This window comes from Haliotis rufescens, unplaced genomic scaffold (genome assembly GCF_023055435.1).
Source record: "Haliotis rufescens isolate VD_foot unplaced genomic scaffold, xgHalRufe1.0.p SCAF_17, whole genome shotgun sequence".
In the NCBI taxonomy this organism is placed as follows: domain Eukaryota; kingdom Metazoa; phylum Mollusca; class Gastropoda; order Lepetellida; family Haliotidae; genus Haliotis; species Haliotis rufescens.
The window spans coordinates 11,706,708-11,719,342 of record NW_025963857.1 but is presented as its reverse complement, the minus strand read 5'-3'; the positions used below and the strand labels follow the sequence as shown (position 1 = coordinate 11,719,342).

The window sequence follows — 12,635 nt, the reverse complement described above, 5'->3', positions numbered from 1 at the left end:
CGCAACGCCCCATAAAAGCACAGTTTATTAGAGAATAAACGATAATAAATATCACCAAATCTTCAAGGAACGCTTCAGCAGGAGAAAACACGTCTTGCTAAGCAGACGAAGGAGACAAGAGTGAAGGGTGTCACATGGCAGCTAGGTGGCTACGCACGTGCTGCATGAGGTAATTGAGATCTCTGTGGTAGATTTCGCTATAGCAGCAGTTGTGGGAGACAACAGCCTCGGTATAACAGTGGTAACGTATTACTTAATGTAATAAAGCACAGATCCAGTGGGATGCAAAACATTGTCTGCAAGTTTAGGAATGAATGCTGCTATTACACAATTTGGAACCAGTTAAAATCAATTTCTGTTCATAATCATTTTAGAAAAACAAAACAGTCAAATTCTTCATGATCTGTATATTTGTTGGGATATCTCCTTTTAATTAACAGCCTTTTAGCGTGGGTAATCTTACGTCACGTGTGGTAGAGTACTGAACTCAATTTTGGGTATTTTTCTTCTTGTTTGGGACCCCTACAATTAAAGGCATTGAGACTCCTGGACCCCCATAATAAACAACCCAGGTAAATCAATGTCAATGTAACACATTCTTCAAAGAAGGGACTTTCTACAACATGTACAAACACATAAATCAAGTCGGAACCAGACAAACCAGTGATTGATATTGTGAGCAACACCCCATGCTGTCAGGGTAAGCTGACATGCCACAACCTCGTCACTGAGTCCATCGGATTCATCTCGTCGCCTCTCACAACCCCTCTTTCCTTGGAACACCCATTTTCATGTCACCATGCCCATGTCACCATGCCCATGTCAACCCCCCACGAATTCCCTGAGCTCATAGTGACCTTGTATCAAATCTTACAGAAAATTTGGTTCCAAGATCATATGGTTTGATGACGAGTTTGCCAGTGTTGGGAGCAACCGAATCAGGTGCATACAGCATGTAGATGGGGAACTTCTCTTGTGGCTGGATGATGATGTCACGGCGCCGGATCTTCTCATCGGCTCGACTCAGAGAACTCTGCAGCTAGATTGAGAGTGAGTGAGTGAGTGAGTGAGTGAGTGAGTTACATTCTGTCCCATTTCAAAACTATTTCAGTTAAACCACACTGTGTCAGTTTGATGTTGGGAGAAAGTGAAGTGAAACAGGTCAAAGATATTTACAACTTTGGTGAAACCAAAGGCATCTCTAAGGTGCTGACAAAACTAATCATAATTATAATCAGTGGCATGGATACCCATAGACACACACAGACACAAGCATGCAAGCATGCACTTACAGACACAGACACAAACACGCACTCACACACACACAAAATAAGATAATGATAAGAGTGTCATGACACCAGTGTATTAAGTTCATATTTAGTTTTATGTTTTGATGCGGAGGATGTCAAACCTGGAAGCAGTTGGTGTCAGATCGGACGTCGACACTAAGCTTCAGTGACTGGGGCGCATTGTTGAGGATGGTGACCTTCTGTTGCCTGGAGGCGACAAAGATGAGTTGATGATATTGATTATGAATAAACATAAACTTGATAACCTAGCTACATACATGATTAGATTTGCCTAAGATTCCTTTTAACAACATTTGTCATTGACGAAGCCCAAATCTAGCTCAAAGCCCAAAGCTCTATGCCACTCAGAATTATACTACTCAAAAGAAGTTGAGGATCACCTGATTCTTTCATATTACTATAGTTAATCTCTCATGTCATGACAGATTTACTTTACCATTATGAAAGAATCAGGTGATCCTTAACTTCTTTTGAGTAGTATAGTTGGCAGTTGGTATTAGGCTGCTTTTAGCATTAGCATGACATACAAAACCAAGAAACTGCTAGACACACACTCATGATGATACAAAGGTTTAACCACAAGTTACCCCAACACTCCTGTAAACTGCAACAGTTCGGGCACAAATGAAGTAACTATCCCGGAAGCTTGGTTTGACATTTGAAAAAAATCCTCCATCACAACAAAGATGTCGCTGAAAGTTGCACACAAGTAACCAAAGTATCCATCCACTCACTTTGCCCTGCCGATGGCCACCCCTCCAAACGCCAGGTAGGACTTGTCACTGAGCAGGAAGGGGCCGCGAGGCGTGGGCTGGACCTCACCCTTCAGCACCAACTCGTACATCGTACCGTCCTGCAGCAGGTACATCACGAAGATGCTGCAAAAGACATCCACATGTCACCATGGGTTCACCCATTTCAGGTTTGGGCAAAATCCATGAAGTATCATAACATAGGGCCATAAAACAAAGGACTGAGAATCTACTTCTGTAATTAATGTGTATTCAATGAATCCAGAAAAGTTTATCAAATTCAAAGAAAACAAAACGGAAAACGGAAAACTGATAGACACAGCAATCATGATCAGGTTAACACAGCCTGGACAATCAGAGGTTTCAAATTACATTAACATACATCTGATAAAACCACCTTGTTAGTTCAAGAGTTCAGTTTCAAATTCCATTAACCGTTGTCAAAACTAGAAACTTAATCAGGGGAACCAAGATTTGAGTGAGTGAGTGAGTTGGTTGGTTTTAACGCCGCTTTCCAGTTATATCACAACGTGTCAGCTTTATGTGGGAGGAAAGCCCGATGTGATGCAGGTCTCAGACCTTTACCACTTCGGTGAAACCCACAAGCACAGGCATGGTGCTGACAAACCTAGAAACATAATCGGGGCGAACCGGGATTCGAACCCACAATCATAGGTTTCTGGCGTGCCAAGGGACGCAACTGTACACAGCGAATCGCAGCGCCTTAGACGACTGGGCCACCCGTGTCCCCGTCAAAACTTGAAGTGACAAAGCTGTACAATGAATAACACAGAAGTTTTACTCAGTAATGACTAATACCAGGACACAAATTACACCCATATGTATTTCTCAACCAAATAATGGGTTGTCCTTAGAAAAAGTATTTTCTATCTCATGAACCAGGGGAAGCCAGGATCAATGAAACACGACCTACTGTGACAAGCCGACCACAACTTCAGTTAGGGCACAGTTCACCTTGAGTTCTGCCACTGCCTAAACACAATCAACTCCCTCAACATACGTGTCATATTTCTTCACATCCTTGTCCAGTCGGGGGTGGAAGGCGACCGTGACGGAGGAGTAGCTGCCTGGGGCGATGATGAGCTTCTCGGGCGTGATGCGGAACACGTCGGTGAACTGCGGCACGGACAGCTGCACCTCCATCTTGATGTTGCCCGAGTTCTTCAGCTTGATGGTCTCCTGGGCACTCTTCCCTGCCTGACACTTCAGGTGGATTGTCTGCAACATACAGCAGGGTCAAAGTAGACAAAGAAATGAGGGACACAACTTCTTTAGTATACAGTAAAAGCAAATTTGGTATAGATCCTTATATTTCCAAATTTTCTTTGAAAACCATACTGAAAATTAACCTGAGGCTACTGCAAGTATGAACTCTGGATGGAAATGGTTTAACAAACACACCACTGTGTTGTTTGATAGGCATTTCTAAGAAGTTGACGGATGACAAAGTAGACAAAACAACTCTGGATAACATAATTATTATACTGTGGCAGCGAAGTTTTGGTATAGATCCTCATACCTTTCAATCATTGAAAAAAAAAAAAAAAATCAAGATGACAACAAAATATACGACTCAAAACAAGTTAACACCCACAATTTGAAGGCTGTGTGTTTCAATACCCACCAGCCATGAACATCAACCTTAGTCAAATGCAAAAGTGACTCCAGATTTCCAAAAGATATGTTTCTTTTATTAAGTACTTTTTACACGTTTACAAAGGCTTCATTAATTCATGTTCTTATTTTATACTGTAACCTGACCAGGTTAACTACAGAGCCCAACATATATGATGCACTCCACGTACCTCCATGTTCCTGGGTGTGTGCAGTCGGAGCACTCCGATGGTTGCCTGCAGTCTGATGGAGGCAACCGGGGGCAGGCTGGGGATGGGCGTGTCCACCTCGATATCAATACGGGCCTCGATCTCATCTGGGGGGTACTGGGCCAGCACTGAAACAAAGAAGGAACTGCCTAAAACTGGAGAACTCAGCAGAGCCTTAGTCTGGGTATTCAGAATATCATCAGTCTGGGGGAGTCAGCAGAATATCATCAGTCTGGGGGAGTCAGCAGAACATCTTAAAGTCTGGAGAACTCAGCAGAACCTTAGTCTGGGTATTCAGAATATCATCAGTCTGGGGGAGTCAGCGGAACATCTTAAAGTCTGGAGAACTCAGCAGAACCTTAGTCTGGGTATTCAGAATATCATCAGTCTGGGGGAGTCAGCGGAACATCTTAAAGTCTGGGGAAGTCAGTAGAATATCATCAGTCTGGGGGATTCAGCAGAATATCATCAGTCTGGGGGAGTCAGCGGAATATCATCAGTCTGGGGAGGTCAGCAGAACCTAAGTCTGGGTATTCAGCAGAATATCAACAGTCTGGGGGAGTCAGCAGAACACCCTAAAGTCTGGGAGATTCAGCAGAATATCGTCAATCTGGGGGACTTTGGAACATCCTAACTCTGGGTGATTCAGCAAACATCATACGTCATAAAGAGATTAAGCGGAATAACCACAGTGTACACTTTAGTGAAACATTCTGAGTGAGGGGGATTCAGATAGGATATAACAGGTTTATGGATAATTGGACCTCAGGCTTGACTCTGACATGCCAATGAAAGTTGTCATATCACAAATACCTTCATCCTTAACAAGATGGGTCCAGAATATGTCTCTCCCCTTCACTTACTTTGGACATTACTGACAATACTGATGAACTACCTGAATGAGATTGTTTTTCCGGTGGTCTGCAGTATATTTTGATGTCCTCAGATGACATGGAGGAGCCACTCTCGCCGTAGCCCTTGAGCGAGATGTTTACCACGCCTTTCCCTAGCGCTGGGGATGGGGGTCTGTTGCTCTTAGAGATGAGGGAGACATCTCCCGTCTGAGACTTGTCAAACATGAAGCAGTGCCATGACTTGCTCTGAAAGTAACACATGTAGCATGAGGTCAATCACGTCAGCATGGTTTTACACTTTACTCCAGTTAAACGTCAGCTTTTGTCGTATGCATAGTTGGTTGGTTGGTTGGTTTGCTGTTAAACGCCGCACTCAGCAATATTCCAGCTATATGACGGCGGTCTGTTAATAAACGAGTCTGGACCAGATATTCCAGTGATTAATATCATGAGCATCGATCCACGCACTTGGGATCGATGACATGCATCAACCAAGTCAGCGAGCCTGACCAACCGATCCCGTTAGTCGCCTTTTACGACAAATTATATTTGAATTTTCATTGGGTGAGAAAGGGTCATATGATATTTGTTAAAACCCGGTATTGTCCTGAGACCCGCCCTACTGTGCAATGATCAAAAATGGTATTGTCCTATGTGATTAAAAGGCAAGTAAACTCAACATAGCAACTTTGCAGATTTTAATACTTTGGGGCATACGTCATCACAAATGCTTGACCTTAATTAAATTTGACAAATGGAAATAGCTTAAAACCCCTCACTGAATCTACAACAGGTTCCCAGTGTTTGACAAGCTGCTCAATTTCCAAGATCATGATGATCAGGCCGACATTCAGACTGCCTACTTCTGTCTCGAAATTGTGAATACTTTACGTTTTTTCTCTGTCAGCTCATCCATTTGATTACCACAACTTATTTCACTTAAAACCTTATTAGTAATAACTCTGAAGATGCCTTTAGTTGTCTACTCAAGGGATTAATCCCTGACAGGCAGTAATGCAGCAAACATATCAGTAAATGAAAACAGTCGTCACCGCTGCACCAGTGGTTTTAGGCCACGACCCCAAAATGGGTTTGTTTTGAAGCTGATCACGGACTTTCACTTGGACATTTAAATACTTTCTAAAAATATTATGAATTTTTCTCTTTTGGAAATTGACTGAATGTGTTCAGGAAAATTGATATTGAAAACAAAATCGCAATCTTTTGTTTCAGTTTACTTGCTCTTTAAGCCAATGGACTAAAGGAGAGAAATATTTTTAGCCAATCAGCTAGAGTGTAATGTAAGGCTTGTTGTGAAACAGCATCTCCAGTTACTTTCTCCGACACTGGGTGTGATTCAATTTTTGTTGAATCTGATGGTTATTAAAATCTCACATTAAAACACTGTTGTTTTTCACATTATGTTATAAAACAATTATCAACTATAATTCGGGCAATATCATGTTCCATGCACCCAAGACACTGATATTGACCTCTACAGCTGGTTTCGGTCGATATCAGTTTCTTGGGCCCATAAAACATGCTGCCCTCATGAATGGTCAATTATTGAGGGGAGGTGAGGTGAAATGGGGTTTAACGTCGCGTCCAAGATTATTGCACTTATATAGCGACGTGCATGTATGTGTGTGTGTTTGTGTGGTTGCTTGTACTAGCCCGGACTGATGCCGATTTATAGTGCTAGCTCACTGAGATACCATGCCGCAGTTTAACATAAATACCCCACTCAGACACAGTATACTGACTCCGAGCCGACCAGTCCTTGTTTTAGCCCCTTAATGCCGAGTGCCAGACAGGGTAACAACAAGTACCATCTTTTAACGTCTTTTGGTATGACGCGGTCGGGGATCAAAACAAAATATCTGGAGTTTATCTAGGCCCACTGAGAGGCCAATAATTGGGCCCAAATCTGCAGCAAAAGGCAGTAAAAATTTCAAACTGGAATTAACGATTTCCCAATTCATGTTAACATAGTTATAATCAATGTTGATAGCACACTGAATGGAAAAGATCCAACACTTACCGCAGTGATGGCCAGCCGAAGGGGCACCATGGACTTGCCAACATTACGCAGACTCAGCGAGGAGGCCTTACTCTTCCCCCATGTCATCACGCCGAAGTTAATGGCACTGTCTTCCTCAGTAACAATCTGGATCATCGGCCGTTCGGAGATGGCCTGGAGCGTGACTGTGGCCGGGAGACCATCTGGGATCATGTTCCCATCTCGCAGGAACGGTTGAGAGAAAACCTCTACCTGAGCTACGTACGCTCCCGGGGACTTGGGCAGAAACATCACCTACAGTCAAGTTACAGATAATCACTATCATTATTCCCCCTAGTTTCGAGGGGGGGCACAGGTGGTCCAGTTGTCTAAGGAGCTGCAATTTGCTGTGAAAAGTATGATTATCGTTTTGACTTGCAATTCCCCCAATTATGTTTCTAGGTTTGTCAGCACCATGCCTGTGCTCATGGGTTTCACTAAAGTGGTAGACGCCTGAGACCTGCATAACATCGGCTTTCCTCCCACATTAAGCTGCCACACTGCCACATAAATGGAATACTGTTAAACTGTGCTAAACCCAACTCACTCACTCACTCACTTACTCACTCACTCCTAGTTCCGATATTCACATATCAAGGTATAGATAAAATCTCAAATCTTGGGAGTCCACATCAATACTGATCTAACTATTACCATTAGGACTATCTGTGAACATGACCTAACAGATGCCGATCATATGTATCATCTGCAATACGTATGCATGAATCAGATCAACTTTATTTGTTTGCTTGTTTGTTGTTTAACACCACACTCAACAATATTCCAGCTATATGATTGCGGACTGTACATGATCAAATATGGACCAGACAATCCGGTGACTGATATTACGGGTAATAAACCACGGAATCATACGGAATCAATGACATACTATCACCCAAGTCACTCAACCTGACCCATTATTAAGTTACCTCACAAACTTTATGATGGGGACCAATTCTAAAACAGAATTCCCCCTGCCCCAGGTTTCTTCAATTTTGTATCAGGTATTTAATAAAAAAAACTTTCAATGGAATGATCTATTGAGGGACATTTAGTATACATTTAGTTTGTTTGTTTGTTTGTTTGTTTGTTGTTTAACGCAGCACTTAGCAATATTCCAGCTATATGACGACTGTCTGTAAATAATCGAGTCTGGACCAGGCAATCCAATGATTGACAACATGAGCATCAATCCATGCAATTGAGATCTATGACATGCATCAACCAAGTCAGCGAGCCTGACTACCCGATCCCGTAAGTCGCCTTTTCCGACAAGCATAGTCGCCTTTTATGGCAAGCATGGGTTGCTGAAGACCTATTCCATCCCGGATCTTCACGGGCCAGTATACATTTAGTAAACATTTTAATACATTATTTCATTGAAAAAAGCATCAGTTTGCTACAGACAAATCTAAATAAGCTTACAACAAGAACATGATGAGTTAAAAGGAAATTGCAACATTGAAGAAATTAAAAAATATAGAAACGTCAACAAAAATACTTCATGTGGTTTGAAACTGCCAACAAAAAAGCTCTAACAACACAACTTCATAATCGCAAACTACCAAGAAAAACCTACCGGAATGTTTTCTGTCGAGTCTGGTTCAATGGTGAGCTTATTTTTCATCTTGAAAGGACAGTGAGTCTCTGGGTCTACTCCTCGGCCATTCAAACTCAGCTCCTTCACAAAGATGACACACTGTAGCCAACGTGGGGTTGGGTTCTTCAAGGGCAAGGTCGTCTCCACGGAGATCCCCACACAGCAGGGGTCAGGGAATGTCACTATGCTTGGCGCCTCTATGCACGTTCGGGACATGCGAGGGGTCATCATAGTGCATTGTAGAGAACCATCTGTTGAGACAAGACAACAGTGATGACATACATATTCTGGCCAATAAAACAATGACATAATTCCTCAATTCTTACATGCTGTCATGAACTTGGAAATTAATCATTCTTCAGCATCTACATAACCATGGTAACTGATGAATATTTGTCTCTTTTTTCAACTTTTTGAAATCATTAGTGAGGGAGTAAGTTTGGTTTAACGCCGCTTTAAACAATATTTTAGTTATATCACGACGTGTCAGCTCAATGTGGGATGGAAAGCTCAAGGTGCCGTAGGCCTCAGTTATTTACCACTTTGGTGAAACCCACAAGCACAGGTATGGTGCTGACAAACCTAGAAACATAATCAGGGGAACCAAGATTTGAGTGAGTGAGTGAGTGAGTTAGGTTTGACGCCACTTTTAACAGTATTCCAGTTATATTGCGGCGTGTCAGCTTAATGTGGGAGGAAAGCCCGAAGTGATGCAGGTCTTAGACATTTACCACTTCGGTGAAACCCACGAGCACAAGTGTGGTGCTGACAAACCTAGAAACAAAACCAAGATTTGAACCCATGGTCATAGATTTCTAGACTGCCCAAGTGAGGCTATTCTGCACAGCAACTTGTGGTGCATACACGACGGGGCCACCCATGCCACCTCACTGTCACTAATGCATGTACACAGAGACACAAGGGACTTTCAATAACACGCTGAGCCAGATGCAATGCCTATATCATGCCAACGCAAATAGAAGCCATGACATCTCCTCTATGTTGCATACATCAGTCTGCAACTTTATCCACTAGCCCCAACCCCAGACTTGCAAAATTATCTTTGGTCTCATAAGTTCATGATAACAGACCATATAATAATAATTCTAGTGAAAATATTGCCGAGAGCAAAGTTCGGACATATTTGGCACAGACTGTATACCTTCTCAATAATTACATGGTAAACAGAAACTTAAGAAGCAATGGTAGTGATCCTGTGACTTTGTGTTCTATCACTTGGAGCTACTGGTTATGAACTCAGAATCATAGTTAATTCCAAGAACAAACTCCAATTTATATTATCCAGTCTGTGCAAAACTAAAACACCACACTTATCTGTTTACAACAAAGATCGTTTGTTACCCAGTATGTTTGTTTGTTGGTTGCTTAACGCCACACTCATCAATTTTCCAGCTATATGATGGCGGTCTGTAAATAATCAAGTCTGGACCAGACAATCCAATGATTGACATCATGAGCATCAATCTACGCAATTGGGATACGATGACATGCATCAACCAAGTCAGCGAGCCTTACCCTCAATCCTGTCAGTCACCTCTTACAACAAACACAGTCGCCTTTTACGGCAAGTATGGGTTGGTGAAGGCCTATTCTAACCCGGATCTTCACGGGAAGTTTGGTACCCAGGACAGATTTAGAGAAACACACTGCCACCACCTCACCACTCTGATTCCCCAGCCTGGAGCCTAGCGAACTGTCAGCTGTTCTGAAATTCCTCTGACCTGTAGATGAGATGGAGTTCATGTTGGCTGGGGTCACATTGGTGTTGGTCTCGAGATACACCGGCATGTTGTCATGAAAGGGTGTGCTGTGATACACCGGCATCTGGTTGAAGAAGCTCGGCAGTTCAGACCCATACATGTGACTCATTGTCGACAAGTTCTGAGGTTCCAGCTCCAGGAAACTACGAGCAGCGGTGTCGTCTGTCATGAAGCTGATGTCATCCAGATGCCGATTGTCAACCTGGTTCTCCTTGCCAAGATGCTTCTGTGCAAACTCAGTCTTCATCAACGACTGCCCAGTGAGAAGTGTAGGCTTCTTAAATGGCACTTTCTCTGGTGGCGGCATGGATGGTTTGAAACCAGAGTGAGAACCATCAGTGAAGGGAGCCTGTCTTTCACCATTGTTCCCCTGCAGTCTTTGCATGTGACCTACCGTCATCTGTTGAGGATGACTTGAAAGACCTTTATCCAAAGAATCAGGATGAAATGAAGTAACTTTCGAGATCGACTGATTGGACACATAACTTCTGTCACAGGTCATCTTAGCACCAACACCATCCGAATATTTTGAAAGATCGTTGTTTGAGTAGGAGTTGCTGCCAGTCATGGGTACATTCCGGGTCATTTCCTGGTCTCTGATCACATTAAACCCGCGAGATTCAGCCAGCTGAATATCGGACGTCCCTACCATCTCGTCCCGGGACAGTTTCTTGTCGGCACTGAGGTAGTTGGACACAGCACTGTAGTCAGTACCGTCCGGCACATGATGAACAGTGGACACATTGTAACCAGAGTCTGGCTTACCACCGTGGGGCACATTCGGGGTGTAAGTCGCAGCTTTTTGTCCAGCATAGTATCCATCCTTATCATAACTAGAAACACAGTTGCTCGATGATTGAGACAAGTTGACATCCATGTCATTTTGTCCAGAATTAACACTCACATGATCCTGATGAATTTGAGCAGGAAATGCATTTGAGCGTCGATTATCATAGCCTGGAATATTTTCTTTTCGAAAATGAGCTTCCGGTTTTTGTCGGACAGGTGGGGTCATAGGGCATTTGTTGATCATTTGCTTTGACCGCTGCTGACCAGGGACTACTTTGCCTCTGTCCACACTCTGATTACTACACTCTCTGTCTTTCCTCCTCTCATTCATAATAGCATTTCTTAACCCAGAAATGTCAACATTGTGATCTAGATTTTCTGATTTTTCAGATTGTCTTATTTTCGACAGATCAGACATATTTTCCTTTTCGCCTGTTTTGAATTCATTATTGAACGAAGTCAGTAAATTTTGTTGCGCATTTCCTTTTTTCTGGAATTTCAAATGTTCTTCCAAAAAATCACCTCCCAAGCTCGGACGAGGTGACGCCCACTCATTCTGAAAACTGTCGTTGTTCTCATCTATCTCATTAGTTGAACTATTCAACCCTTTCTCCGGCGTCACTGTCTTCACTTTATCGACCTTCTCACTCCCCGGCTTAATACACACTGTTTTCATCGGCTCTGGCTTGCTCATAGATTGGTTATTTGTTCGAACACCTGTCGACATCATCTTTTGCAAATCTTTAGCACTTTTGACAGTCAAATCAGTGTTCGCTTGAACTGGTTTCTCCAATACAGAGCTAGATTTGCATTTTCTCATTCCTGCTGACTCGGCCTTTTTAACCTGCATGACATGCTTGTCCCTTCGGAATTCATTGTCTTTTTGATCAGCACTCTCTGACTTGGGTCTTCTCACCGTGTCCGATCTCCTCCGTACAACTTTGCTTTCGTTGTTTGGCTTGTCATCTTTTTCTGCATTCTGTCGATCTTTCCATGCTTTCTCGTACATAGATGCCAAGGAACCCTTGCGTATAGGGAGGCGGGAACCCCGCAATGGCTTTCTTGGGGGACTAGGTTTCTCAAATGGTTGGGATTCAGGTCTGTTTGTTGGAGCAGAAAATTCCTGCAAACACAAGCAAAGATTGATAGACATATAAAACAGCACAGATACATCCTAAATGATTGGCGATCCTTATCATAGAAACCTGAAATAACAAGGCAAAAAGTGAGTAGGGCTTACTAATTCCCCCAACTTCGACTCCAAAATATTAAAAACATGAAAATCCATTTATCGAAATCAAGCTTTGCGATGCACCTCTCCTATTGGTATAGAAACTGTACCCCCAGTTAGAAAAGAATCCACAAAATAGTTATCAATTTATTGCACATATGTTGAAGTAAAAAATCTAAGATCAAAACATGAAAAAACCCAACATATTTTAAAAACAAAATACACATATAAAAATATAAAAATACACATATAAAAAAAACTTTGCACTGACCATCTCCTATTAGTATAGAAAGTGTTCCTTAAACATGAAAAGAATCCATGAAGTAGTTTTCAAGTTATAGGTCACACAAATGTTTAAGCAAAACAATTCTAAGTAAAACAAATGAACAATAGTTAAATCTTATCCGAAAATTCA

General features: G+C 42.4%; 1 protein-coding gene across 1 annotated transcript in view; it reads right to left on the bottom strand.

Moving 5' to 3' along the window:
• The window catches only part of LOC124112489 (centrosomal protein of 192 kDa-like), a 59,182-nt gene that overhangs the window by 24,906 nt on the left and 21,641 nt on the right, over positions 1-12,635 (bottom strand). Inside the window, exons 18-26 of the mRNA XM_048397548.1 lie at positions 10,102-12,112; positions 8,399-8,670; positions 6,802-7,074; positions 4,802-5,006; positions 3,889-4,034; positions 3,084-3,301; positions 2,045-2,188; positions 1,412-1,496; positions 875-1,039 (exon numbers count right to left, since the gene is read on the bottom strand). Coding sequence (XP_048253505.1) covers positions 875-1,039; positions 1,412-1,496; positions 2,045-2,188; positions 3,084-3,301; positions 3,889-4,034; positions 4,802-5,006; positions 6,802-7,074; positions 8,399-8,670; positions 10,102-12,112 — 3,519 coding nt within the window. The remainder of the gene's footprint in view (positions 1-874; positions 1,040-1,411; positions 1,497-2,044; positions 2,189-3,083; positions 3,302-3,888; positions 4,035-4,801; positions 5,007-6,801; positions 7,075-8,398; positions 8,671-10,101; positions 12,113-12,635) is intronic.